This window comes from Somniosus microcephalus, chromosome 11, assembly GCF_052327205.1.
Source record: "Somniosus microcephalus isolate GS21.2 chromosome 11, FLI_Smic_1.0, whole genome shotgun sequence".
Taxonomy (NCBI): domain Eukaryota; kingdom Metazoa; phylum Chordata; class Chondrichthyes; order Squaliformes; family Somniosidae; genus Somniosus; species Somniosus microcephalus.
Window position 1 is genome coordinate 143,439,944 of NC_140997.1, and position 25,935 is coordinate 143,465,878.

Consider the following 25,935-nt stretch of genomic DNA (forward strand, 5'->3'; position numbering starts at 1 on the left):
TCTTAAGGCTAAAGGGATCAAGGGATATGGGGAGAAGGCAGGGACAGGGTACTGGATTTGGATGATCAGCCATGATCTCATTGAATGGCGGAGCAGGCTCGAGGGGTCGAATGGCCTACTCCTGCTCCTATCTTCTATGTTTCTAATGTGGGGTATTTACAACCTTACGCTATATCACCGATTGTCCACATGGTTCCTTAGAAGTACTTTGCGACACCCTGCTGAAGGTGTTGTTACTCTATTCAGTTTTCCCTGGGTGGCACACAGACCGTCAGTCTACAAGCAGTCTCCTCCTTTGCTAAAGATTGATAACCTGTGAATGACTGCCTATCTGAGGTGATTATAAGAGATGCAACCACCTGTTACTTTGTGCCAGCATAAGCTACCGGCATGGTCGCAAGGCACCTGTTCAGATTGAATAGGCCCCAGCCTGGGGTAGTAATTTTGATGGTTGACAAACATTTTGAGCAGGGAACAGCACCACTGCTTGTGCAGAGCCCTGTGACAGAAACCCTGGGTTCAGAGAACACCTCTTAGAATCATATAGCACAGGAGGCCATTCAGCCCAAGGGCCTTTGCCGGCTCTTTGAAAGAGCTCTCCAATTATTTCCACTCCCCTGCTCTTTCCCCATAACCCTGCAAATGTTTTCCTTTTCAAGTATATATCCAATTCCTTTTGAAATTTGCTATTGAATCTGCATCCACCGCCCTTTCAGGTAGTACATTCTAGATCATAACAGTAATGCCAACCCCACCATCTCATAGATCAAGATACAAAATTGCGTGGGTTTCCTCCGGATGCTCCGGTTTCCTCCCACAGTCCAAAGATGTGCGGGTTAGGTTGATTGGCCATGATTTTTAAAAAATTGACCCTTAGTGTTAGGGGGGATTAAATACGTGGGGTTACGGGGATAGGGCTTGGGTGGGATGGCTGTCGGTGTAGGGACCGGGTGCTAGGGTTTGGATGATCAGCCATGATCTCGTTGAATGGCGGAGCAGGCTCGAAGGGCCGAATGGCCTACTCCTGCTCCTATCTTCTATGTTTCTATGTTAAACTCTTAAAAATGTAGAAATCATGAGTTGCTATTTTTTTCCAAGCATAAACCAATATAGATATGACAGTTGGTAAAACCTCATTAGTGGCTTATTTAATTTCGAACAGGTCAGAGCTCTTTACAAAACTATATTACTGCATCTGAAAATGCTTTACAACTAACTTTTTTAAAAATCCTACCTGTTATCACCATATTGTTATTCTCAGTTTAAGGCTCCGCAGCTGGTCTGAGAGCAGGCAGGTCATTCCAATGACTCGAGAATTTACAAAGCAACAGCCCTCGAGCACTGCCGGGTTTGCAGCTCAGCTGAGACCCCTCAGCTCATTTCCTCTCCCCCACCACCTGCCCAATTTCTCAGTCAGCACGTGACCTGCACCCACACAGCCTTAGACTGTACCCCCAGCTCCATCGCACCAGCCTGTAACCCTCACCCTTGCCCATGGGGGCAAATCTTATTCCAATTTCACTAGTAAGAATATTGTGAAGTGGGACTGCACAATAAGATTGTGCAGGGGGCTCATGGGGTTAAATCCCCTCCCCCCTAAAGGGGATAAATCCTCATCCCCCACAAAAGGGGAAAAGCCCTCTCCCCCATAGGAGGCCCATGGGGGAAAATCCCCTCCTCGCAAAGGGGCAAATCTGCTTCCCCAAAAAGGGCAAAGCCCTTCTCCTCCTATAGGAGGCCCATGGGGGCAAATTCCCTCCTTGCAAAGGGGAAAACCTCCCTCTCCAAACCCCCTATAGATCCAATAGCACTGTTAGAAGAGGAGTTCTCCCAGTGTACTGGCCAACATTTATTGCTCAACCAACACCACTAAAACAGATGAACTGGTCATTAGCTCGTTGCTGTTTGTAGGACCTCGTTGTACGCAAATTGGCTGCCGCAGTTCCGTCATACAATGACTACACTTCAAAAGTACTTCATTAACTGTGAAGTGCTTTGGGACGTCCTGAGGTTGTAAGAGGCGCTGTCTAAATGCAAGTTCTTTCTTTCTAATGAAATGCAATATACTGCATTTCTAACAATTCTTAAAACCAGATTATCTGGTTATTATCGCTAAACGTACTAGCCAAACAAATTTGATCTATGTTGATTACAGACAGTCCCATTAACAGAGGCAACCCACCTCCTCTTGAAACGAAATCTCCATACAATATTTGCCTATTGCTGTACCCTAGGCACTGTGACAAAAAACCTGAAAAAATTACAACCGATCTCTGTTCTTCTATTTTCTGTACTAAGAGATCAATCCTGAAAAATAAGCGAATTTATGGACTTAGACTCAAGGTAACATCTGTATTATTTTAGAAACTAACACGGAACATGGGAACATGAGCAGCCGTGTCTGTTTAATGAGAAACTCAGTTTGCATTAGCAACATAAAACAGCCCAACAAAGGCCATATTCTTTTGAATGCCAACAACTATTCCCACATCTGGCTACACAGATGCTTAAAGCCTCAGGACAAAAGAATTCTGGCACCTTGAATGTTGAACTAATATGAATCTCCAGATGCGGGAGCAAATTTGTGAGACCAACAGCATATTTTCAGCATGTTACCTCACTTCAAAGAAGCTGTGTAGCAGGCGAAGGCTATGAGATCCTGCTCATTGGACTAGAAAAGAAATGTAAAATCATATATAATACACCAAATTGTTATCGTCCTGGATGGCAGTGTGGCATAGGACATTACTGCTCAGGATTCAGATTCCCTTCTAACATTTCCCCATTGGATGGACCCCAATTTCACTGCCCTGTCATGAGGGGTACAGAGTGGACCCATTGTGATTTTTCCAGAGGAAAGAAAATCAGGTGGCGAGTCCCCACACTTCTTGTGCATCTTCTAGAAGCTGTTCTGCAAGATGCTTTGTCCATCCACATCAATTCAATTCAATTTTTTTTTTATGTGTCATATGTGCAGCAGATGTGTGTACTGCACAATGAAATGTTGATTTTTTACGAGTCCTCCCAACATCAGAACTATTCACCCGGCTGTTGGCATTGGTTGCAACCGCATGCTTGCGTTGTAGTCTTCTGTTGCTGCAACAGCGACAGAAGACTACAAGGGCAGTAATTACAATTCCCCTATTGCTACCATTTATGCCATCAGCTAATCAGAGTAAAAACAATATCAAAGAATGGGTAAAACATTGACAACTAAACAAGGTGAAGTCTAGGTTAAGGATTTCTTCCAATGAGATGTTCGATTCACTATATAAAAATGTATTTTAATTTGTGGATCAGGCCAATATTTGTCCACGATCTGCTGCCTCTATATACCCTTGGTCCAAAGTATGATACATTATGAAAAGAAGTAGCATGGAAATGCTCAGCTGTCATAAAATAATGAAGCATACAAACTTCCAGACTATGAGAATCTATAAAAAAAAAACTACAAATTTTAAGCTTCTAATTTTAAGGTAATTGGCAAAAGGATTTCTTCTTTTTTTTTTTTTTTTTTTAAAACACAGCGAGTGGTTATGATCTAGAATGCACTACCTAAAAGGATGATGGAGGCAGATTCAATAGTAACTTTCAAGAGAGTTGGATAAATACTTGAAGGGGAAAACATTGCAGGGCTCTGGGGAAAGGGCAGGGAAATGGAGCTAATTAGATAGCTCTTTCAAAGAGCAGGCACAAGCACGGGCCAAATAACATCATTCTGTGCTGTTTGATTCTATGAAATTATGAGAACCATGACTGCCGATAGCAGATGCCATTTGCAACATCGCTTTGTTCTTGTGATTATTCAGCCCCTTACTGCTTCAGAACTCTCCCACCCATCACATTTTCATTGCTGCATTTAGATTGTGTGTGTATAGCATCATCCTTGAAATATGAAGTGACTCTCATCCTACTTTTACATCTTCCCTGCCCATGCCTAGGGATAAGCAAGCAATTTTTATCCACACTTCCAACGAATGCTACTCTAGCTCCCAAGATACTGAATTGCTGCCCAGGCTGATGTGCTCACTGATTTTTCTCTCCCTTCCTGCAAGGGTGTAGTGGGCCTCTGCTCAATGCCTCCACTAGCCCAATTATGCAGGGATAATAAATATCTGCACTTCTGCACTCTACATGAACATGTTGCTCACCTATTTGTAAAATGTTGGTACATTAACACATTGCTCCACCTATTTACCAATGTTTCTCCTTTTGTGTCCATCTACCCCAGCAGCAAACGGACAACAATGCACCTAAACGGAATATCTGACAACTTTTAGGTTAAAAATGTACCTGAAGGACCACTACAAAACATTAAGGTACAAAGAGCAAAGGCATACAGAATCCACTTCCAACTGTGCGGGAAACAAATATTTTCTTTAATTGAACAGAATGCAACAGTTCAAAACTTAAGACAGATGCAAATTTAACCCTCAAAAAACCCAAATCACCCAACAAGTGAACTTTCCTGACTCCCAGGACGTAATGTGAACTTAGCAGTCTTACATCAAGCACATGATGTAATGACCATTAACAAACAGGTACTCACAATACAGAGGTGAAAACAGTACATACAGTAAAACTGAGATATGCTTTTATTTTCTGTGTGAAAGGAAACAGTTATGGATGTGTGTGCGTGTGTGGATTCTTGACCAGGAGCATTGGCAGGCCATTTGATCTTGGTGGAGGCCATCACAGACGAATCTGAACCAGTCCTCATCTAACATCTACACAGCAGGGATCACTGGACAGTGAGGAGTGCAAATCACACTCGACTGCATTGTGGCATGGCATACTGGAGCTCAATCATGTGGTGCTACCCCTCTTCATAGCTCAATTTTCAATAAAAACTGAAACAGAGATTTAAGTTCAAGTCCTATCATCTTTAAATTTAGTAAAGCTCTACAATCAACATTGCAGCATCCAGTATTCAAAGCTGAGAAGAAACACGCAGTACTAAAAAAAAAACCTTAAAAATATGTAAACTAAAAAAGATAGTCAGGCTAAACTTATGCTGGAAAAATAACATTCTGAACTGACATACTTTAATTTGTCATGTATCCAATTATCTTATAGGACCCATATAGTTTAAGAGAGAATTAACTGGGATTACATTTTCAGTTACATTTGGTCAGTTGTTTATATTCCATATATATCCTGGGTATTTTTTCTCAGTACAGAAAGAACTGTGGACAGTTTCATAGCTTTCTGTCTGGCAATTTCCATTACAGTGTACAAGGCAAGTCCTGGATGGGAATAGCAACAGACCCTCTTGGAGACCTGAAACAGATACAAATGTACATAGTGTTCAGGTTAAAATATCCATTTTCAGCACTACAAACTGAACTTGACACACCAGTGTTGTTTAAAAGGTAGGAAGAGTGTGAAAAGTATTCAAAAACAATTTTAATTTTGCGACATACAAAAATTCTTCCTTCTCTACATCTTCCAGGAATGTGCGTAATTTCCTGGTTCTGGACATTCAGATGAAGCTGCCCCCATTTCTGTAAATCCTGCTCGCTCTAGCAGACTGCTAAGAGTGCACAGGAGTAGCTTAGGGCGAATGGTCCTACAGTTTCCCCGCCCTTGGTATCCACTTGGATACGGTCGCTTGGCACAGCATGGCCAAGACAGTCAACTGACTGTATAGAACTCAAAGTGCATTTGCAATGGCACGGACTACTGTGAAACTGAGCCATAAAGATCAGGAAGGCATAGGTTCAATTCTCAGTCTGTACAATGGTAGGTACACTACAATTGTCATGTAGCCAAAAACAGGTCAGCACCTTGAGAAGGAGAGAGAGTTGGAAGGGAAAATGTAAACTATTGCTCCATCACTCTGGTAGAGTGCACTGTAACCCTATCATTACGGCAAATGGCATTCTGAACTAAAGAGAAGCCCATCTTCAATTAACATAAAAAGCATTCATAGAATCGGGTTTGTGCCTAGTCCACACTCCCCATACCATTTAATATTCTTTTTATATCCAACTATTTATTTCTCTTTTAAAACTGTTCTGCTTCCACAGTTTATGGCAAAGAATTTCACATTCTAACCACCATCTATACAAAGAAAGTTTTTCTAAACTCTCCTTTATGTCTTGTGATTTTAAATTTATGCCCTCTTGTTACCAGTGGAAGCCATCTATCATTATTTACCTCATCATAACTCTTCATAATCTTGGCGACATTAATCTCTCAGCTCCAGTGAAAAAAGGCCTTATTTCTCAAGTCTCTTCATAAAGTGCAACCTTTTATCCCTGAAAATATTCTATAATGCTTACTGGTGCAAAATATATTGGAAGCACTTTAATACTTAAGCATCATTTTTAGCACCAATATCTGAATATTGTTGGGTTTGCAACAAACAAATTAAGTTGATATCACGCACACATTTTGAAATTCCCTTTGTTTGGCACTAAAAACAAATGTAGTGCCTGATGTGTGACTTTTCTTATATACGTGTTTAAAATCTAATTAAGTTTTAAACTTCCAGCTCGCTAGTTAATGTTTAAGGCTATAGGCAAGTGTTTTAGTTAACATTACAAATTTTGGAAAAGAAACTAGAGTCAAGCAAAAGTACCTTGTCAACAGATGTCCACGTAGCTTATGACATCTATAATTCAATGGTAGCTTATGGGTTACCATACTGCCCTTTTATCTGACACTCAAACCATCCCAAATTGATGGGATGAAAGCGCTATTTCTCTGCTGGATGAATGTCCTACATGAAACGTGTTTGGACAAATTCAGTTCAGTTCCTAGTGGGTAGTTTTATACTGTGACTTGAGCCCATAATACTGGAATCTCATTCCAAGAGGGCCAAAGAATGGCTGATATGAAAAATGGAAATGCCACTCTGGCGTAACATGAAACACCCTGAAGTTGGGGCGAAAGCATTTTCTTCAGGCCAAATGGAGGTAGCTTTATCCTCCACCTGAGCTGTACGTGGCCGGAGAAAGATTTATGCCGAGATGGAATAATGACTAGCACAAAAAAGTGTTGGATTGGGAAGAAAATTATGAAGCAATTTTCCTTTACTACACCCTTGTAAATACTATTTTAGCCAGAAAGCTGAGTACATTACAAAATTAACTCTGATTGAATTATAGTTGTCAGCTGGTATTTTTTGAGGTCAGCGTCACTATTTCACAGTCATAGCTTGATTTTGTAACATTAAGGAAGGCCCTGCCAAATACTGTTTAAGTACTGTAAGCGAAGCATGCAAAGATTTTCTGTATTTTGGCTGTTTTATGATCAATCCTAGATTTTGCACAGTCAATGTGACTATGTGATTTACATATACATTCCAATGGGTAACTAGCCAGTTGCTTAGATCCACCTGGAGCTATTACTACTTAAGTAGCTTAAGAGACAGCATAAACAGAACACAACTGACCCCTCTAGGTAAGAAGTATGGTGCATCAGTTTCTACGACAATCCTCTCTATTGGGATTTTTCTCACTGCTTCCTTGGCCGCAACAGCAGTTGGATAGGTTAAAAGAGCGGTGAACCCAACCGACAAATTTGAAAATTCCTGTAGAAATGGTTCAATCACCTCATAACGGCCTGTAAAGCAATGCCTACAGAATGAAAGATCAAAAACAAAATTAAAACCAAACTCAACAAAATATGCCATTTTCTGGTATGAATCAGTTTTCCTAAAACATTCTTTTGGTCTTATTAAAAAAATGTTTAATGACAGGAAGTCAGCCAGTTCATTCTTAGTACCTTCTAGAAGCCAGCAACACAGACACCTGGGAACAGGTATACAACCTGTTCACTCAGCTAGTGGAGGAGAAAAATAAAATAATTATTTTTCGTCAAGGAAAAAAATTCACTTTATTGTAATATCAGTACATCTCCCATGGTGTTGCTTACAGCTGATCCAGGACCTGGAGTATGGTGCTGCTACAGCCCACACCAAACAGTTGGGGCCCGATTTTGTGGATTCTGTGGGAAATGGTCGGATTCCCTGAATGTGGGGTTCTGACCCGAAAAAAATGGGTCAGCCAGCTGCACGCAATTTTCCCCTCAAGTGGCCAATTAATTTCCAGCGTGTGGACAGCCTTGCTAATTGTCCATTTCTAGTCAGAAAGCCCCACAGTATGATGTCATCATTCGTGGTGCTTTCAAGGTCCACAGCAAGCATTGCTTCCTCTGTTGGCTTCCAAACGAACCATACAGGATGGCAGAGGAGCCTGCAGCAGCTGTGGCCAGTGCCAGACCCCGAGCTGCCTCCAAATTTGATGAAGCTTCACTGCAGGCATTATTGGATGGGGTTAGGGCCCACAGGGAGGTCCTCTTCCCTAGGTCAGGCAGGAAGAGGCCTCCCACTGAGACCAAGGCTGCATGGATGCAGGTGTCAACAGATGTCAACTCGAATGTGCATGTAACCTTGGCATCACATCTCTAACTCCTTCCTCTACTCCCCCACAGGACCATCCAGAGCCCCCGTCCCCACTGTGGAAGAGGAAGAGGCTGTGCAGCCAGACTCCTCAGAGGAAGCTCCAACCTCTGAGGGCGCAGCGTCAGCAGAAGTAAGCGCACCCAGCACCAGCGCAGACACTCACACCTCGGGGGGACCTTCGGGACATAGAGCAGTGTTGTCACCTGGTGTTTCACAGCTCACAAGTGAGCCTCAACAGATTCTGGAGACAGGGACAGCAGTGGAGAGTCCTCGTCGGAGGGCGCAGGACTCTGCCAGCTCAGCTGCGCTGCATGTCGACCCTCTGCCTCTGGGTCCATCCGCAAGAGAAGAGGTGATGGATCTCCATGCACAGATGCAGGAGTCTCTGGCAGGTTTTGTCTCCAGGGTCGCTGCGAGTGTGGAGCGAATGGAGGAGTCCATAGCGACCATGAGCAGAGCCTTTGTGGAGTCATTGGCGCATGAACGCATCACCATGGAAAAGTTGGCAACCTCCATGGAGGAGATAACGCGCCAGGGTATGGAAAACATGGTGGGTGCTCATAAGAGAATGACATCTCTTGAGGAATGTTGGCCATCTATTGAACAGAGAAACCAGACCTTCATGGAAGTCCTTCCGAGTAGGACTGCCAGTGCAGATACGGGTCCCCATGGCCCCCTAAAGCGCAGCAAGGTGCTCTCAAGCCACTTCCAAGCGCTGGCCCCTTCTGGCCTGTGCAGCTTCAGGTGAGTGAGCAGCAGCCTGGTGCTCCTGGTTCTCATCCTGCTGTTCCTGGTTCTGCTGCTGCCGCCTCTGCTGCTGGAGATCCTCTAATGGCAAAAAGGGAAGAAAAAAAGGCGTCCCATGCTTCTGGTAGATGCCTCCGCTGAGGAAGCGCTGAGTGAGGGTGGCGAGAGGGGCTTCCCAGGAGATCACATTGGAGAAGTGTGTGAGGCTCCAACCTTCCACAGCTGTGCCTAAGCCTTGAAGAAGTAGCCCCAAGCCTGCAACAACAAGGTCCTTCAACATACAAATGCTCTCCGATTAAATCGCAGCTTTCCCGAATGACCTGCAGCTGAGAGCAAGCAAGTCGGCAAGCTTCACGCCAGGTTTCATCAGCGGGGTTCCCCGCAGGTGTGTTTAGCGTGGGGAACCCTTGAAAATCGCAAGGGCCCCTTAAAATGGCATTAAACATGCCAGTAATTGGTGATTAGGGTCCCGACGGCCAGTGGCGGGCGGGACTGATTTGGGTCGCAGAGAAACGGTGGTCCAAAAGTCGGACGGGGCGGGGAATCAGGCCGGGGGTGGGGGCTCGCGACCCCCTATTTCTGCGATTTTCGGCCCCTGCCCGCCTGAAAACCCGCCCGATGGCTGGCAGAAAATCGGGGCCTTGTTCTCCCATCCTTGTAATACAGCAGATTTACTGCAGCATTGGATTACATCTTTCATTGACATCATTGCCGACCTGTATGGCTGCTGTTTTACGGGCTCCTCCCCAACTGGTATTTTAATGTTGTATTTAATTTATTTATTTGTATTTAATGTATTTAATATTGTATTTTAATATATCGTACTGTTAGTTTTTAGTATTCTACTGTTTAGTATTTAGCACTCTAGTTTTAGTATTAGTAATTTAGTTGTTTTAAAAAAAAAATATTCTACTGTTTAACTGACCTGTATGGCTGCTGTTTTATGAGCTCCCCAACTGGTATTTTAATGTATTTAATGTTGTATTTTAATATATCGTACTGTTAGTTTTTTAGTATTCTACTGTTTAGTATTTAGCATTCTAGTTTTAGTATTAGTTTAGTTGTTTTTTAAAAAATATTCTACTGTTTAACCGACCTGTATGGCTTATGAGGGTAGCCGCTGTTTTACGAGCTCGTCCACAACTTTCCACGTACTGTTTCTTCACTTATCCGCTACGACCATTAATCACTTCTGGACATAAGATCGTCCGGAGATATAGAACCTACCCCCGATTTTTCGAACTGGGATTCTGCTGCTACTACCATCTACCCTCCCACCTGCTTACCTGACTTAATTCCTGTGATCAGGAAGCGACAACGGCGCAAGCGGGGCAGACGAGCAGGTGCATTAGTGAAGCTGAGGCGACGTGAACACCACCCCCCCTTCCAAGTATTCTCCTGGCGAATGTGCAGTCACTGCACAATAAGCTGGACAAACTCAGGAGGGAGGCTCACCTTCCAGCGAGACATTAAGAACTGCAATGTCTTGATTTTTACTGAGACTTGGCTTGATCCATCGACACCAGCTTCGGCCATTCAACCAGAGGGATTCAACATTCACCGGCTAGACCGAACAAAGGACTCAGGGAAAAATAGAGGGGGTGGAGTATGCTTTATGATCAACAACTCCTGGTGTTCCGACATGGAACTACTTACATCTTCTTGTTCACCCGATCTTGAACACCTGATGATCAAATGCCGACCCTTCTACCTCTCGAGAGTTCTCATCCGTGATCATTACAGCAGTGTATATTCCACCACAGGCCGACGCAAATAGGGCACTAAACGAGCTGTATGGGATCATTAGCAGCCTTGAAACTTCCCATCCAGAGGCTGCATTCATCGTGGCTGGTGATTTCAACAAAGCCAATCTGAAGAAAGTACTGCCTAAATACCATCAGCATATCACCTGCCCAACGCGAGCCAAGAACACACTAGATCACGTTTACACTCCATTCCGGGATGGATACAAGGCCCTCCCCCGCCCTCCCTTCGGCAAATCAGATCACGGCTCCATCCTGCTGCTACCCACCTATAGGCAGAAACTGAAACAGGAAAAGCCTGTGATGAGATCTCTACAATGCTGGTCGGATCAATCAGACGCTATGTTACAAGACTGTTTTGATTCCACTGACTGGGATATGTTTCGGAATGCCTCGGACAATGACATCAACACATATACAGATTCAGTCATTAGTTTCATAAACAAGTGCATAGACGACGTTGTTCCAAGGATTGTTGCACGAACATTTCACAACCAGAAACCATGGGTAAATGGCAATATCCGTGCTATGCTAAAAGCACGGTCCATCGCATTCAACTCTGGGGACATGGATGAGTACAAGAAATCAAGGTATGACCTCAGAAAAACCATCAAAAATGCAAAAAGACAATACACGGACAAAGTGGAGTCACACTATCATAGCTCAGATTCGCGAAGGATGTGGAGTGGACTACAATCTATTACAGACTACAAAGGGAAACCCAACTGTGTCATGCCCAGCAATGCCTCTCTCCTGGATGAGCTTAACACTTTTTACGCCCGGTTTGAGGTCAACAACAACTGGCCTGTTACAAGGGCACCCGCGGCTCAGGACGACCGGGTCTTCTCAATCTCCGTGGCTGACGTGAGCAAGACCTTTAAGAGAGTGAACACCCACAAAGCACCCGGTCCAGATGGAATCCCTGGGCGTGTCCTTAGAGCATGCGCTGACCAGCTGGCAGCCGTGTTTACGGATATATTCAACCGTTCACTGTACCAGTCTGTAGTCCCCACCCGCTTCAAGATGACATCGGTTATTCCAGTCCCCAAAAAAACAAAAGTAACCTGTTTAAACGACTACCGCCCCATAGCACTCACTTCTGTCATCATGAAGTGCTTTGAGAGGCTGGTCAAAACCCACATCAACTCGTTACTACCTGACACACTGGACCCACTCCAATTTGCCTACCGCCCAAACAGATCTAGGGATGATGCCATCGCCACTGTACTGCACACTGCCTTATCACACCTGGATAAGAGGAACACCTATGTGAGAATGTTGTTGATTATAGTTCAGCATTCAATACCATTATCCCCTCCAAGCTTGTCAACAAGCTCAGTGAGCTAGGACTTAACACCTCACTATGCAACTGGATCCTGGACTTCCTGACGGGAAGACCCCAGGTGGTGAAAATAGGCAGAAACACCTCCTCCACACTGATCCTGAACACGGGAGCTCCCCAGGGTTGTGTGCCCAGCCCCCTTCTGTACTCCCTGTTTACTCACGACTGCGTGGCCACGCACAACTCCAACTCCATCATCAAGTTTGCTGATGACACTACTGTTGTAGGCCTGATCACAGATGGCGATGAGACAGGCTACAGGGAGGAGGTAAGAGCCCTAGGAGAATGGTGCAAGTACAACAACCTCTCCCTCAACATCAGCAAAACAAAGTAGATGATCGTGGATTACAGGAAGCGGCAGGGGGAGGGACACACCCCAATCTACATCGAAGGGGCTGAGGTGGAGAGGGTCAGCAGCTTCAAATTCCTGGGTGTATTCATTACGGAGGACTTAACGTGGTCTCATCACATCGACGTTGTAACCAAGAAGGCATGCCAATGCCTGTTCTTCCTCAGGAGACTGAAGAAATTTGGAATGGCCCCCCAGATTCTCACCAACTTCTACCGGTGCACCATCGAGAGTATCCTGTCCGGCTGCATCACTGCCTGGTATGGCAACTGCACCGCCAGACCGCAAGGCTCTACAGATGGTAGTGAAAGCTGCACAACACACTATAGGAATTAAACTACCTGCTGTGCAGGATATCTACCCCGAGAGGTGCCGGGGGAAGGCCCCCGAGAATCATTAAAGACGCGAGTCACCCCAGCCACAACCTCTTCGCCCTGCTCCCGTCCGGTAAGAGATACCGAAGCATACGGTCTCGTACCAACAGGTTTCGAAACAGCTTCTACCCCCAGGCCATAAGACTCATGAACGATTAATTTATTATTTATTACTGTTGTTTTATTTATTTATTATTACTGTCTTTCTATTAGTATTTTTATCATTGTTATGCCATATTTATTCCAATGTTGGGAGGACTCGTAAAAATCAACATTTCATTGTGCAGTACACACGTCTGTTGCATATATGACAAATAAAATAAAATTGAATTGAATTGAATTGAATTCAAGAGGGAGCTGAACCGGTTCGTGACTGGGGCAGAGATCACATCATATGGAAGGCAAGTGGATTAATAGATAACACATGGTCCACATTATATTCTAGACTGGTTTTGCTCACCTGAGGGGGTCAGAGAGAAATTTTCTGGAGTATGTTTTCCCTTATTGGCCCTGTTTTTTTTCCCCTCTCCCAGGAGATTACATAGCTATGGGGGGGGGGGGGGGGGGGGGGGAAGTGTCTAGTTATGAAGCTCCAGCCATCACGAGTGTGGGGCAGGCTTGATGGACCAGCTGGCCATCATTTTCGTATGTTCGTACATGATTGCTCGACATAAAAATACCACAGCATACTGATACTGACAGACTCAACAGTAAAATACAAACTCCCTAGGAACTGCCACACCAGCAACTGCTTCAGCAAAAGCGCAAAATCCATTGTGGAACAGTAGCGTAGTGGTTATGTTACTGGACTAGTAACCCAGAGGCCTGGACTAATGATTCGGAGAAATGTGGCCGAACAAAAACACTTCAACCAGCCCATGAGCTCTACGTATAATATACCCCCATAAAGAACATAGGCTAGAGATTATTTTGAGGACCTCGCGCATCTTGGGAACCTGCATGCACTCATGGTTTTAAACAGGAGAAAATAAACCCTCTTACAAAGCCAAAGCACAAGTAGAATCATCATTTCACCTGTGAATCCTGTAGTCCTTTGGCACATTGATTTTCATTATCTCAAGAAGGTCTTGGTCAGCATCCCTGCAGTGTATGACAAGAGGCTTCTTTAATGCCACTGCAAGCTTTAGCTGTCTCTCAAAGACCTGGCAAAAACAAGAATGTATTTATCAATAATCCTTAAGCTCCAACATCTATTCCCCCACCCCCCTCCACACACGCACCAATTGAGGGAGTGCTATACTGCTGTTGGAGATGCTGTCTTTTGGACAAAATGTTAAAACTGCAGCTTTATCTGCTTACTCAGGCGAGTGGAAAAGATGCCTTGGTACTATGTGAAGATCAGAGGAGATCTCCCGGTGTCCTGGCTGACAATTATCACTCAACCAGCAGCACCAAAGACACACTAAATGGACATTTATCTCATTTGCTGTTTGTGGGACCTTGCTCCGCAAAAACTGACCGACAGGTTTGCATACAAAAAAAAACAGTAACCGACTGGTTATAAAATACTTTGGGACATCCTGAAGATGTGAAAGGCGCTATATAAATGCAAGTTCATTCTTTTTTCCTCAATGTCAAAAAAAATCCCAAACACCATTAGTTCAGAATTTTTACTTAAAGGCTTAAACTATATAAAAACTCTTATGATGCATCATGCACAGTATTTGTCCACAGTAGCTGGAAATCCCCAGCACCAAAATCCCAGGTGAAATTTCCAACTCAACCCCGTGGACCAATGTGACCAAGGCATTTCTAGTAAGTGACCAAGTTTAGTGAGTTTCTTGTTTAGAATTGTGCAATGTGTGTGTTTGTTGTGCGTGATTTTTAGCTGTATACAATGATCTATAAAGAAGGAAAACGGCAGTGTGAGGAGAGTAATTGAACAATATGGCTCATTTATGCTAGTTAATAATGCTTCCAGATTGCTGCGCTTAGGTAAAAAAGTAATTAAATAAGTGATGCTTTCTCATTGCTGATTGAAAGTGAAGTGAATTAAATTGTTTTTATTCTGCTTCGTATTAGGCAATAGGAAATGTGAGCAAATCAGCATGGTTGACAGACACGTGACATATATATACATAATACACACACACATATATAAATAAAGAAAAATAACAAATCCCCTAACTAGGATGAACAAAAATTGTCCCTGCAAACTCCAGACTATACATGCATACTTAGTAAAAAAAAAACACAGGATACCCTGGATTGAGGACAGTGCTGCCTGGTAATTAAAGGATTTGGGTAATTAGTTCAAATAATTACTGACAAATATTTATTAGCTTTTAAAGGTTACATTTTCTCAAATCTTTAATACTATAATTTAATTATCCCCCTGGCATAATTTCTAAAATTCACCAGATAAATGAATTCACTAATAAATGAACGTGCCCTCCTCCAGCCCACATACCTGTTTTTGTTTAGCAATGTCTGTGGTACACTTGTAAGAGTAGTCCAATCCCATCTCTCCAAAAGCCACCGCTTTAGGGTGTCTCAGTGCTCGGATAATTGCCTTTTCCTGCAAATGTGTGTAGTAACGGGCAAAATGTGGATGGCAGCCAAAAGCACCCCAAACAAGCGGTTCTTCCAGTAAATTTTCCCATAAGTTCCCAAGAACCAGACTGCGAGGGTCACAGAAATCTGTGATACAGCCGTGAAACTCCGCTGGAAACGTGCTATCGTAAACCTTCATAAACTTTGCAAAAGTTCCGCTAAAGGACAACTTTGAGTACAAAAAGTCCAGATGGCAATGTGTGTCTATAAAACCTTCCCTTTGGTAGTTCTGTCCCCAGTTTTCTTGGAACCGATTCTCTGAATTATTAGCCAAAACTTCTGAATCTTCTACTGAAGAGTTGAGGGAACCTGTACTCACGTCCAAGTTATTGCTATTATTGAGCTGACGTAGTGAGCAGCCTGATGACTCAAAAGACAAGCTATTGCGAATAGTGGACCCAGAACTTCGCGAAGAATTTATTGAATGGCTTGGGAAAGATTCTGTTCCATTGTCAGGATAGTTATGCTGACACCAAGTATCATAAAGACTGCTGGATGATGAAGGTTGCGGAGGAGTTTGAGGGTTTGACCAGTATTCTGAATATGGACAAGAGGGGCTAGAATACAAGAATGGTGGGTATGTAATATATTCGGTGGGTAATGGGGTACTAGCCGTGGAATTTTCCAGTTTGCATGTTGGACTAGAATCTCCTTGTGAAAACATAGCTAAAACTGTGGGGTCTTCTACATCAGACCAGTCACTTCCAAAGGATGGATCCTCATCAGAGGTCAATTTCTGTTTAAAAAAAATAAAAGTAATGTCATAACCTTGACTTAACCAAGCCCAAAGCAAATTGAAAACTTTATATTTAAGTTACAATGCAGAGATGATGTAATAGATGTGCATTTTGAAAATTGGATCTAGACCAGATTTTATAGTGCTTCACAGAATTGAATTGCTGAAGGCAAAACACCAGCTCATTTTATAACTGTCTGCCTTGGCTTCTCTCTGCACCCATCTACTGAATAGTAATAAAAAAACTGGGAAAACACCGTTAAACAGAAAACTAGATAAATACATAGAAATATACCTTCATATCACTCTCTGGCAAGTGACATTCTAGAAATAAAATTAGATCCATGTCCTTAAAATATTGAAAAGGACAAACTAAAGTTAGTACAGGTACACTAAAGTATTGAAGGACTACAAGAGACAAATACAAAATTGCCCAGCTTCAGGCAAGGTTAGGGGCAAGAACCACCTCTCCACCTTTACATGTACATAAATGGAACATAACCCCCATCAAAAGTTGATCCTTTATCAATATACTTTATACATAAATTTAAAAAAAGGATCCGGACAAATATCTCATCAGAATCACACAGAAATTATAATGCAAAACAAGCCATTTGGCCCAACCAGTCTTTGTGGATATTTATCCTCCACTTGAGTAATAGTCCCAATCCCATGTGCCTGCCCTGTTCCCATATCCCATCCTCCCACTTTCCTTCAATTGCCTATCTAACCTATTCTTAAATGTTGGCATAGTCTCTGCTTCAATCACTAACTCTGGTACTGTATTCCACAGCCTCAATCATCTATTAAAAAAAAGTTTCTCCTACTCTCTGTCCAAAATCTTACATCTTATTATATCTATATATTCCCATGTTCTAGACTCAATCACTGGAAACAATCAGTTTCTCTTTCTATCTATCCTGCCCATCCCTTCACAATTTTAAACATCCATAAAATGCCCTGTAATCTCGGTTCTAATGAAAGCAGCCCAATTTTTCAAGTCTTTCTTCCTATTTGCATTTCCTCATACCAGGCAGCATTCTCTTGAATCTTTGCTGTATCTTCTCTATTACCTCAGCATCTGTTCTATAGTTTGAAGTCCAAAACTGCACAGTACCCCAACTGTGGTCTTACTAAGATTTATACAGATTCTCCATTACATCTCAATTTTTATATTCTATACTGTGCCATAAAACCCAGTATTCCATTAGCTTTTTTAGGGCCTTATCCAATTGAGGTACTGCTTTTGTCATATAAACCTGAACCCCCAAATCTCTCTGCTCTTCAACATCACCCAGCTTTCCCCCAAAGTATAATTACTACTTTATTTTTTATACAAACAAAATATACCACCTCACATTTACTGACGGTGAATTCCATCAGTGACTTTTTTTGCCCATTCCACTATCTTATCAATATTCCCTTGCAACTTCCTTTGGTCCCCAGAATTATTTACTATGCCTCCTTTTTTACTATAGTCTACACATTTGGACACCACTTCCTCTAGCCCTATTTCCATTTCAGAGGTATACAAGAACAAGGACATCATCACCTACTTCCAACTACTGAGAAATTGCTCTTAACTCCGACTCAGTTTCCTCCCTTCTAACTAGTTTTTAAATCCAATTTCCCCACTCCCAATTCCATGCCCCTTAATCTTCTCCAATAGTCTCCTGTGTGGTACCTTACCAAACAAAGGTTTTCTAAAAGTCCATGTACACCACATCCACTACAATTTCACCATATCTGTCATCTTCTCAAAAAACACTCAGGTTTATCAAGCACAATCTTCCTTTCTGAAATCTGTGTTGATTGCTTCTAATTATTTTCTCTTCATCTAGATATTTAGTAATCTCATCTTTAATTAGTCATTCCAAAATGTTCCCTGCCATAGATGTTAAACTAATTGCCCGGACTAGCCTGGGCTCCCTTTTTGAAAACGGGTATTACATTGGCCGCTCTCCAGTCCTCCAGCACACATCCACTGTGTAGAACACAAATACAATTTCTCGGGCCTCCAATATTTCTTTCCGCTTTTCTCTCAAGATCCTTAGATGTATTCCTTCAGATCCCAGCACTCTATCCTCCTTTAACTTAACTAACTTCTCTAACACTTTCCTTTTATTTATTGTATCTTTCATCTCAATTCAGGATTCACCTCCTCCCAAATATCCTTCTTGTTTGTAAACACCAAAGCAAGGTATATGTTAAGTATCCCTGCCAATTTCTACTTATCCTCCACTAATTCACTTTCCTCGCCTCTTGGGTCCCACTTCACATTTAACAACCCAGAACCGCTTTCCTTATTTTCTGGTATTCTATATGCTGCTTTCTTCAATATTACTCTTTATCAAACCACTCTATTTATCCAGAGCATTCTGAAACTTGTAGTTAAAAAAAATGTATATACTTAATTTGCAACTTTGCAATCCCCTCTTTAAAAATATCCCCTTGTTGACCTATGGTCCTGTGTGCCAATATCACTTTCCATCTCACCTGAGCTAGCTCACTCTTCATGTTTCTAAAGTCTGCCCTATTCTAATCTGATGCTTTTGTATGAACTTTTCCCCTTGTGATTTGGACCTGAAACCGCATCAGATACAGAATTGGCAGCAAGACACATAGAATATACAACACAGAAACAGGGCCTCTGAAAATGGACCTCAACAAGGAGAGCTGAACTTGTTCTCTTCCTAATTTATCATGTCCTTTATAGCACAATGTTGACAAAAGAAATCAAAATTAAAAAGGTAGTCTTACTGTGAATACCTTGCAGTGATCATTCTCAGTTTTTGGAAGGAGATTCTTGTTTCCTTTCATACTTGTCTCATTATCCACAGCTACATCTACAAATACCAGCTCTGGGGTTGGTCTTTCATCCATATTTCCTTTATAGGCCTTCAATCTGCTGTTCCGCTTTGGTTCCATAGAATTATTTTCAGCATCAGTTTCCTGTTGTTGACTGCTGTATTGCAAAGAACCATCCCCATGAGTTGTTTCTTGCCAAACTCCTTCTCGGGTTTGCCCACAATCTTTTGTTAGAGGTTCTGCTGGTACTAATCCAACCCGTGTCTCTTTGGTGTGGTCGGTATTTCTAGCAGGGCCTTGCACCTGTTTTTTCTGGAAGTCCCTACCAACAGCTTCTGATACAGCTTTAAGGTAGAGAACTTTAGTACCCTGTACAGGTGCTGCCTTCCGAGTCTCTCTTTGAATGATACCTTTGTAATCTCGTGCCTCGACTATAGATTTTGTACTCTGCTTCAAGGTACTGCTCAATACTGCAGATAGACTTCTCCTTTCAGCTTCCATACTCTGTAATATATACCAACAGTAAAATAAGTTAGAACATTATAAAAATCACCAATTAGGACAAAGAATAAGTGAAGAGGTTTCATTTGTTTTTAAATGTTAGGGATCTTGCTAGCAGGCATTCAAGCAGTGGAAGCATCTTTCTTCTACTGATTTCCTTTATGCTGTAATTTTCCAGACACACTGCAACCTTTATTAGTCACCTTTATAGAGTGGTCAGCTCTCTACGTGGCCATCCTTTGGCAATCCTAAATTCATCATTAAAGGCAATGTAATATTTCTTCCATTAACCAATCACCTATGTATTCTATTTCATTCAGGCATTTTGTATATATTGCACCTGCATACAGTAGTCAATGATAGGGAAAAACAGGCTACAAAATGGTAGCAGACTTTTGTTACAGTATATTGCTTTTCAGATCACGATTTTAAAACTATTTTGATTTGTTAAGTTTTTAACCTGCTCTTTGTCCAACCATTTCACTAGCTAAATCTCTTGCCTACTCAAAGTTGTTTTATTTCATTTGGGCAAGCTTTTGTGTATTGGTCAGCAGTTTGACCCTCCCCAGTTCAGCCCCCTGATTAGTTCAGTTTAAAAAAAAAACATGCTCAGGGTGTGGAGGGTTTGTGTAAACATTTGCTGTTCTCAATTTTGTGGATGCATACATCGAGTGCACAACACACAAGATCGTTTCTGTAACCTTTAAAAAAGGCATAGCTAAGAAGTCCAGGACAAAAATTAGTGATTGCTGAATGCCTACATATTTTGGTTCTAGCAGAAAGAAAAATTAGAAACCATAACTTGCAGAGCACTTTAAATTTAGGATGACACCAATGAATTTGTGCGAAGAAAATGCAGAGAACAATTGCAAAATAAATCATACAGACATATAAGATATCTGAATTGACGTGGAAGTGGTTCCAGCTGCATCGATCCATGAATATTCTATTGTAGGGACCACTCATACAAGAAAAGGTCCTCACATTAGTGGGCAAGTAGGAATGATTTCCAAACTTTCAGTAGCTGGTTGGATTATTTTAAGAAATGTCAGAATATTGTTCTATTTACCATGAATGCAAATACATCAGAAAAAGACATTTGCATTCTGTGCAATGCTGAAGGAAGGAAAAGGCGGTCAATGGAAAATCCAAGATTCTTTGATGCTTGAAAAACTTTGGCAAAGAAACTTCCAGTGACCAACTATGCAAATGGGGGGGGGTTCTAGGAATTCAATCACAGAACCTTCAGACAGAAATGCAAAGCTGTTCTTTTCACTGTCAGCCTGCAGAAAAGTGTTTGACATAGGAAAGTCAGAATCAAATTGTTCCTAATGAAGGCCACTTCTAAACTCCAGCCATTGGACCAAGATGCCAAAGTGTGTGCAGATTGTTAATACAAAGTTCCTGTTCTGGTCATTTGTTCCCAAGATTGACAGTATAAGCAGTACTACACATGTGGGCAAATGCATTACAATCAGCATTCACTGTTTAACAAGCATAGGATCAGGTTGAATCACAGTCCATGATGTTGACGTTATGGAGGATGGTTTCCTCAAGGCAGATGATAATGGAGAGATGTCCTAATTGGTCAATATAGCTACCAAAGCATCATCAAGCAATGTATCCTGTCAGCAATTTTGTAAGCAGACCTTGACTCTGATTTGCTGACCAGGGATGACTTTTAATAGGAAAATTGGGATAATGACCTTATGAATAACCATCACATGAACAAGCAGTTGATGTTGGGAGCAGGAAGTCAGTGTGTGAAATTGGTCTTGGACGGTAGCTTAAAACAGGCAATAGTTTTACATGCTGCCTGATTTTCTTTTCCATTGAAGTTAGGCAGTGTGTAAAACAGGCTGCCGATTTGCTATTGCACATTTTTTGCTACCGTCCAAGACCAATTTTACCCCTAGCGAATCTGAGAAAACAGTGAAAATATCACCAATAAATACACTCCTGTCTCCTATGCATAGCGAGCACACGATCAAATTCAATCATTGGAATACTATATGCGCAAAGTTTACACTAACTGGCATTTTGGAACAATACAGAAAAAGAAGCCATTCCATATGCAGCAACCACTAGATGGAGATATTGTGCCAAATTACAGGCTAGGTAACTGCAGAATGACAGGAAATACATCATATGACAGCAGGTTTATACAGAAAAATCACTCATTTCTACCCAGCACATATTTTCAATTTCTTTCACTCAGGAATCTATCCGACAATGTGGAAAACTGCCCAGGTATGTCCTGTCCACAAAAAGCAGTACAAATCCAACCCGACCAATTACCGCCCCATCAATCTACTTTCAATCATCAGCAAAGTGATGGAAGGTGTCATCAACAGTGCTATCAAGCGACACTTACTCACCAATAACCTGCTCACTGATGCCCAGTTTGGGTTCCGCCAGGACCACTCAGCTCCCGACCTCATTACAGCCTTGGTCCTAACATGGACAAATGAGCTGAATTCCAGCGGTGAGGTGAGAGCGAATGCCCTCGACATCAAGGCAGCATTTGACCGAGTCTGGCATCAAGGAGCCCTAGTAAAACTGAAGTCAACGGGAATCAGGGGGAAAATGCTCCATTGGCTGGAGTCATACCTAGCACAAAGGAAGATGGTTGTGGTGGTTGAAGGTTAAGCATTGCAGCCCCAGGATATCGCTGCAGGAGTTCCTCAGGGCAGTGTCCTAGGCCCAAACATCTTCAGCTGCTTCATCAATGACCTTCCCTCCAACATAAGGTCAGAAATGGGGATGTTCGCTGATAACTGCAGTGGTCAGCGCCATTCACAACTCCTCAGATAATGAAGCAGCCCATGCCCGCATGCAACAAGACCTGGGTGACGTTCAGGCTTGGGCTGATAGGTGGCAGGTAACATTCGCGCCACACAAGTGCCAGGCAATGACTATCTCCAACAAGCGAGAGTCTAACCACCTCCCCTTGACATTCAATGACATTACCATCGCCGAATCCCCCACTATCAACATCCTGGGGGTCACCATTAACCGGAAACTTAACTGGACCAGCCACATAAATACTGTGGCAACAAGAGCAGGTCAGAGGCTAGGTATTCTGCGGTGAGTGTCTCACCTCCCGACTCCCCAAAGCCTTTCCACCATCTACAAGGCACAAGTAAGGAGTGTGATGGCATACTCTCCACTTGCCTGGATAAGTGCAGCTCCAACAACACTCACAAAGCTCGACACCATCCAGGACAAAGCATCCCGCTTGACTGGCACCCCATCCACCACCTTAAACATTCACTCCCTCCACCACCGGCGTACCGTGACTGCAGTGTATACCATCTACAAGATGCACTGCATCAACTCGCCAAGGCTTCTTCGGCAGCACCTCCCAAACCCACGACCTCTTCCACCTAGAAGGACAAGGGCAGCAGGCGCATGGGAACACTACCACCTCCAAGTTCCCCTCCAAGTCACACACCATCCTGACTTAGAAGTATATCGCCGATGCTTCATCGTCGCTGGGTCAAAATCCTGGAACTCCCTACCTAACAGCACTGCGGGAGTACCTTCACCACACGGACTGCAGTGGTTCAAGAAGGCCGCTCACCACCACCTTCTCAAGGGCAACTAGGGATGAGCAATAAATGCTGGCCTTGCCAGCGACGCCCAGATCCCATAAACAAATTTAAAAAAAAGACATTCTCATGAGTGTCAGATTCCTGAATTCACATTGGCAATACATGGCCACTGATGCTGTGGCTTAAATGACTAGGTAGCTAATGAAATCACTCCATTCCACATCACAAAAGGGTACCAGAACTGATTAACATAACCAACTATATCCAGGGAGAGTAAGGGTTTTGTGCAGCTTCTCTATCTGAAAAAGCACAGTAACTTTTAGAATTTCTCTTCTTAAAAAGAACTCTTCCATACATTAACATGTTTAATCACCATAATTGTGACCGTTAGCAGTTTAACACAGTAAGGGTGCAAAAAAAAACCAAGCCAAGTCTCTTTAAACACATATCTAAAGGTTGGATTGTTAGTGGTTTCCAGGAAGTCATTTTCATACCAGTAGAGAACATATTGTGATAAAAAAATACCTCCTCAGCAGGCTGTGGAGATTTTGGTGCAAATCTTTTACGATAGTGATTTTTGTCACTGAACAAAGTCTTCCTAAGTGAATAATTCTTTTTCCATTGATTTGTACAGCAGAAACGGAGGTCTTGTGATTGAGCAAAGGCAGGGTCATCTGAAGGAACTATTTCTGGCATCACATTCACTTGTTCAATACTGCCATCAGCTGGCTCCTTTTCTTTGCCGGTCTTCAGACCGATTTTCTGTCTGCTGTCTATGTGATCAGACACAGAATCTCGGTTAGACATAGCCCCATTATTGCTTTCTTGGCCCTGTGACCAACGTGAACACTGTGGCTGCTCAGTTGTGTATTTCCTGTATTTTGTTGGAGAAACAGTGGAGTTGTCATCCCACCTAAACTTCATCTTTTGCTTCTGACAGCTTGGCTCCATTGCTGGTTCAGCTATAGTAATCAAAAACATCTTGATCATTAAGCATGCAGAGCCTCCCACTTAAGTGTATAACTTCAAGAGCAGTAACTATTACACAAATCACAAAACCAGACAATTCAATGAAATGAAAAGCAACGATCACACCCATATTATCTAGTTCTAGATTCAATAATTTAAGTATTCAGGCTATTAATAGAAATGAATGAAAGAGTCCCCTGATCATAGATATTGCATGTTTCTCTAAATTTACAAGTTGCTGTGCCAACCTCCCATCATCTAGTTCCTGGCTCACTCCATTTCTCACCCTCCCTCCTGCCTCAGTCCCAGCACCTTTCTCATCATACCTCCTACTCTCATCAACCTCCAGTCCCTGCTCTCTCCCTTCCTATCTCACACACACAACCTGCTTCTAGCAATTGATCCCTTCAAGTGTCTACCCCTTTTCTCGCACCCTCTCCCAGAACATGGTCCCTCCCTCCCCCAATTCCTTATCCCTTCTCTCCCCCAGTCACTGGACCTCTCTTCTCACCTCTCTCTCCCCCCCAGTCCCTGCCCCTCTCCAGCCTCTGATCCCACCTCAGTCATTTCACTCTTTATCTCCCTTTCCCTCTGCCCCTCTCCCTTCCTTTCCAAACCCAAGACCCTGCCTCCCCAATCATTGCCCTTCTTTCCGAGTCCCTAACTGTTTCTTCCCCAATAGTTATTACCCTTCTCCCACCCCCTCACCTTTCAAACTCATCCTCCCCCTCAGATCTCTTCCCCCACTTTTAAGTGTCAGCCTTGGTTCAATGGTAGCATACTCATGTCCGAGTCAGAACCTCATGGGTTCAGGCCCCACTCCAGAGACTTGAGCACATAATCCAGGCTGACACTCCAGCGCAGCACTGAGTGCACTCCCTCAGTACTGCACCGCTGGAGGTGCCGTCTTTTGGATGGGACGTTATACCCCAGAGGGTGGGTGGGGCCTCGGTTTAAGTAAAAGATCTCTTAGCGCAGTTTCAAAGAGCGAAGGAGTTGTCCCCGGTGTCCTGGCCAATATTGATCCCTTAAATCAACATCTAAAAGCAGATTATTTGGTCATTATCACAGGGCTGTTTGTGGGACCTTGGTGTGCGCAAATTAACTGCCGCGTTTCCCATATTACAACAATGACTACACTTTGGGGGGCGGGGAGAGAGTCCTTCATAAAGCGCTTTGGGGCGTCTTGAGGTCGTGAAAGCAGCTATAGAAATGCAAGTCCTTTCTATCTATCCTTTCACCTATACCCCTCTCTCCCGAGTTCTTGCACTCCCGTTCCCGCACCCTACATTCCCGATCACCCACCCTTACTCCTCTCCCGGTTGCTGTACCAGTTGCCCGCGTCGACCGTTACTCGGGCGCTCGCGCACTTCCTTCACCAGCTCCCCTCCCTTGGTCCATTCCACTCCGCCAGAGGGGGAACAGGGAGCTCAGGTGGGGCCTCGAATCTCCCGCCCGATTACAAAGAAAGGTGAGAAAAGTTACAATTTCAAAGATACAGGTACACTGGCCTGTTATTCGTGGGTAAATCAATTGTCGGAAAAACCGGACCCCGATCGAACAGGGTGGGGTTAGATTATTTCAGTCTCCCCCTCCAGCGTAAAAAAGACGTGGTCAGAGCCGGTTACCAAGCATTGGGCGCGAGTCTCCCGCCGCCATTTTAAATTCAAGATGAGGCTGGATTTGGGCACCAAGGGTGAGTGGAGCGGGATTGTTGGTTTCTAGTTACTTGACGAAAGCTGCAGGGAACCACCTTTGGATAACGGCTGCTTTAAACTCTTCATGTCTCAATGCTTTTGCTTTTTGCA

General features: G+C 43.1%; 1 protein-coding gene across 6 annotated transcripts; it reads right to left on the reverse strand.

Annotated features, from left to right (window-relative positions):
- Window positions 1-4,358: 4,358 nt before the first annotated feature.
- On the reverse strand, window positions 4,359-25,763 carry tatdn2 (TatD DNase domain containing 2). Of its 6 annotated transcripts, none has more exons than XM_086001334.1 (7): window positions 25,459-25,763; window positions 23,684-24,120; window positions 19,056-19,607; window positions 15,417-16,295; window positions 14,021-14,148; window positions 7,400-7,583; window positions 4,359-5,280 (listed from the first exon to the last, which is right to left on the reverse strand). In XM_086001334.1, exons 2-7 carry the CDS (start codon window positions 24,107-24,109, stop codon window positions 5,140-5,142), a joined length of 2,310 nt encoding a protein of 769 aa, XP_085857460.1. In that variant the 5' UTR covers window positions 24,110-24,120; window positions 25,459-25,763; the 3' UTR covers window positions 4,359-5,139. The 6 variants fall into 6 exon arrangements, with proteins under 6 accessions (XP_085857460.1, XP_085857459.1, XP_085857461.1 ...); XM_086001333.1 differs by having other exon boundaries at window positions 25,433-25,763; XM_086001335.1 differs by having other exon boundaries at window positions 23,684-23,931; window positions 25,433-25,762.
- Between the last annotated feature and the right edge of the window lie 172 nt (window positions 25,764-25,935).

Coding starts and splice junctions, on each gene's coding strand:
- tatdn2 (XM_086001331.1), bottom strand. Junction 19,608..23,683: donor CTCCACAGCCTGCTGAGGAG/GTATTTTTTTAT, acceptor TATATATTACAG/AGTATGGAAGCTGAAAGGAG. Junction 14,149..15,416: donor ACATTGCTAAACAAAAACAG/GTATGTGGGCTG, acceptor TGTTTTTGCCAG/GTCTTTGAGAGACAGCTAAA.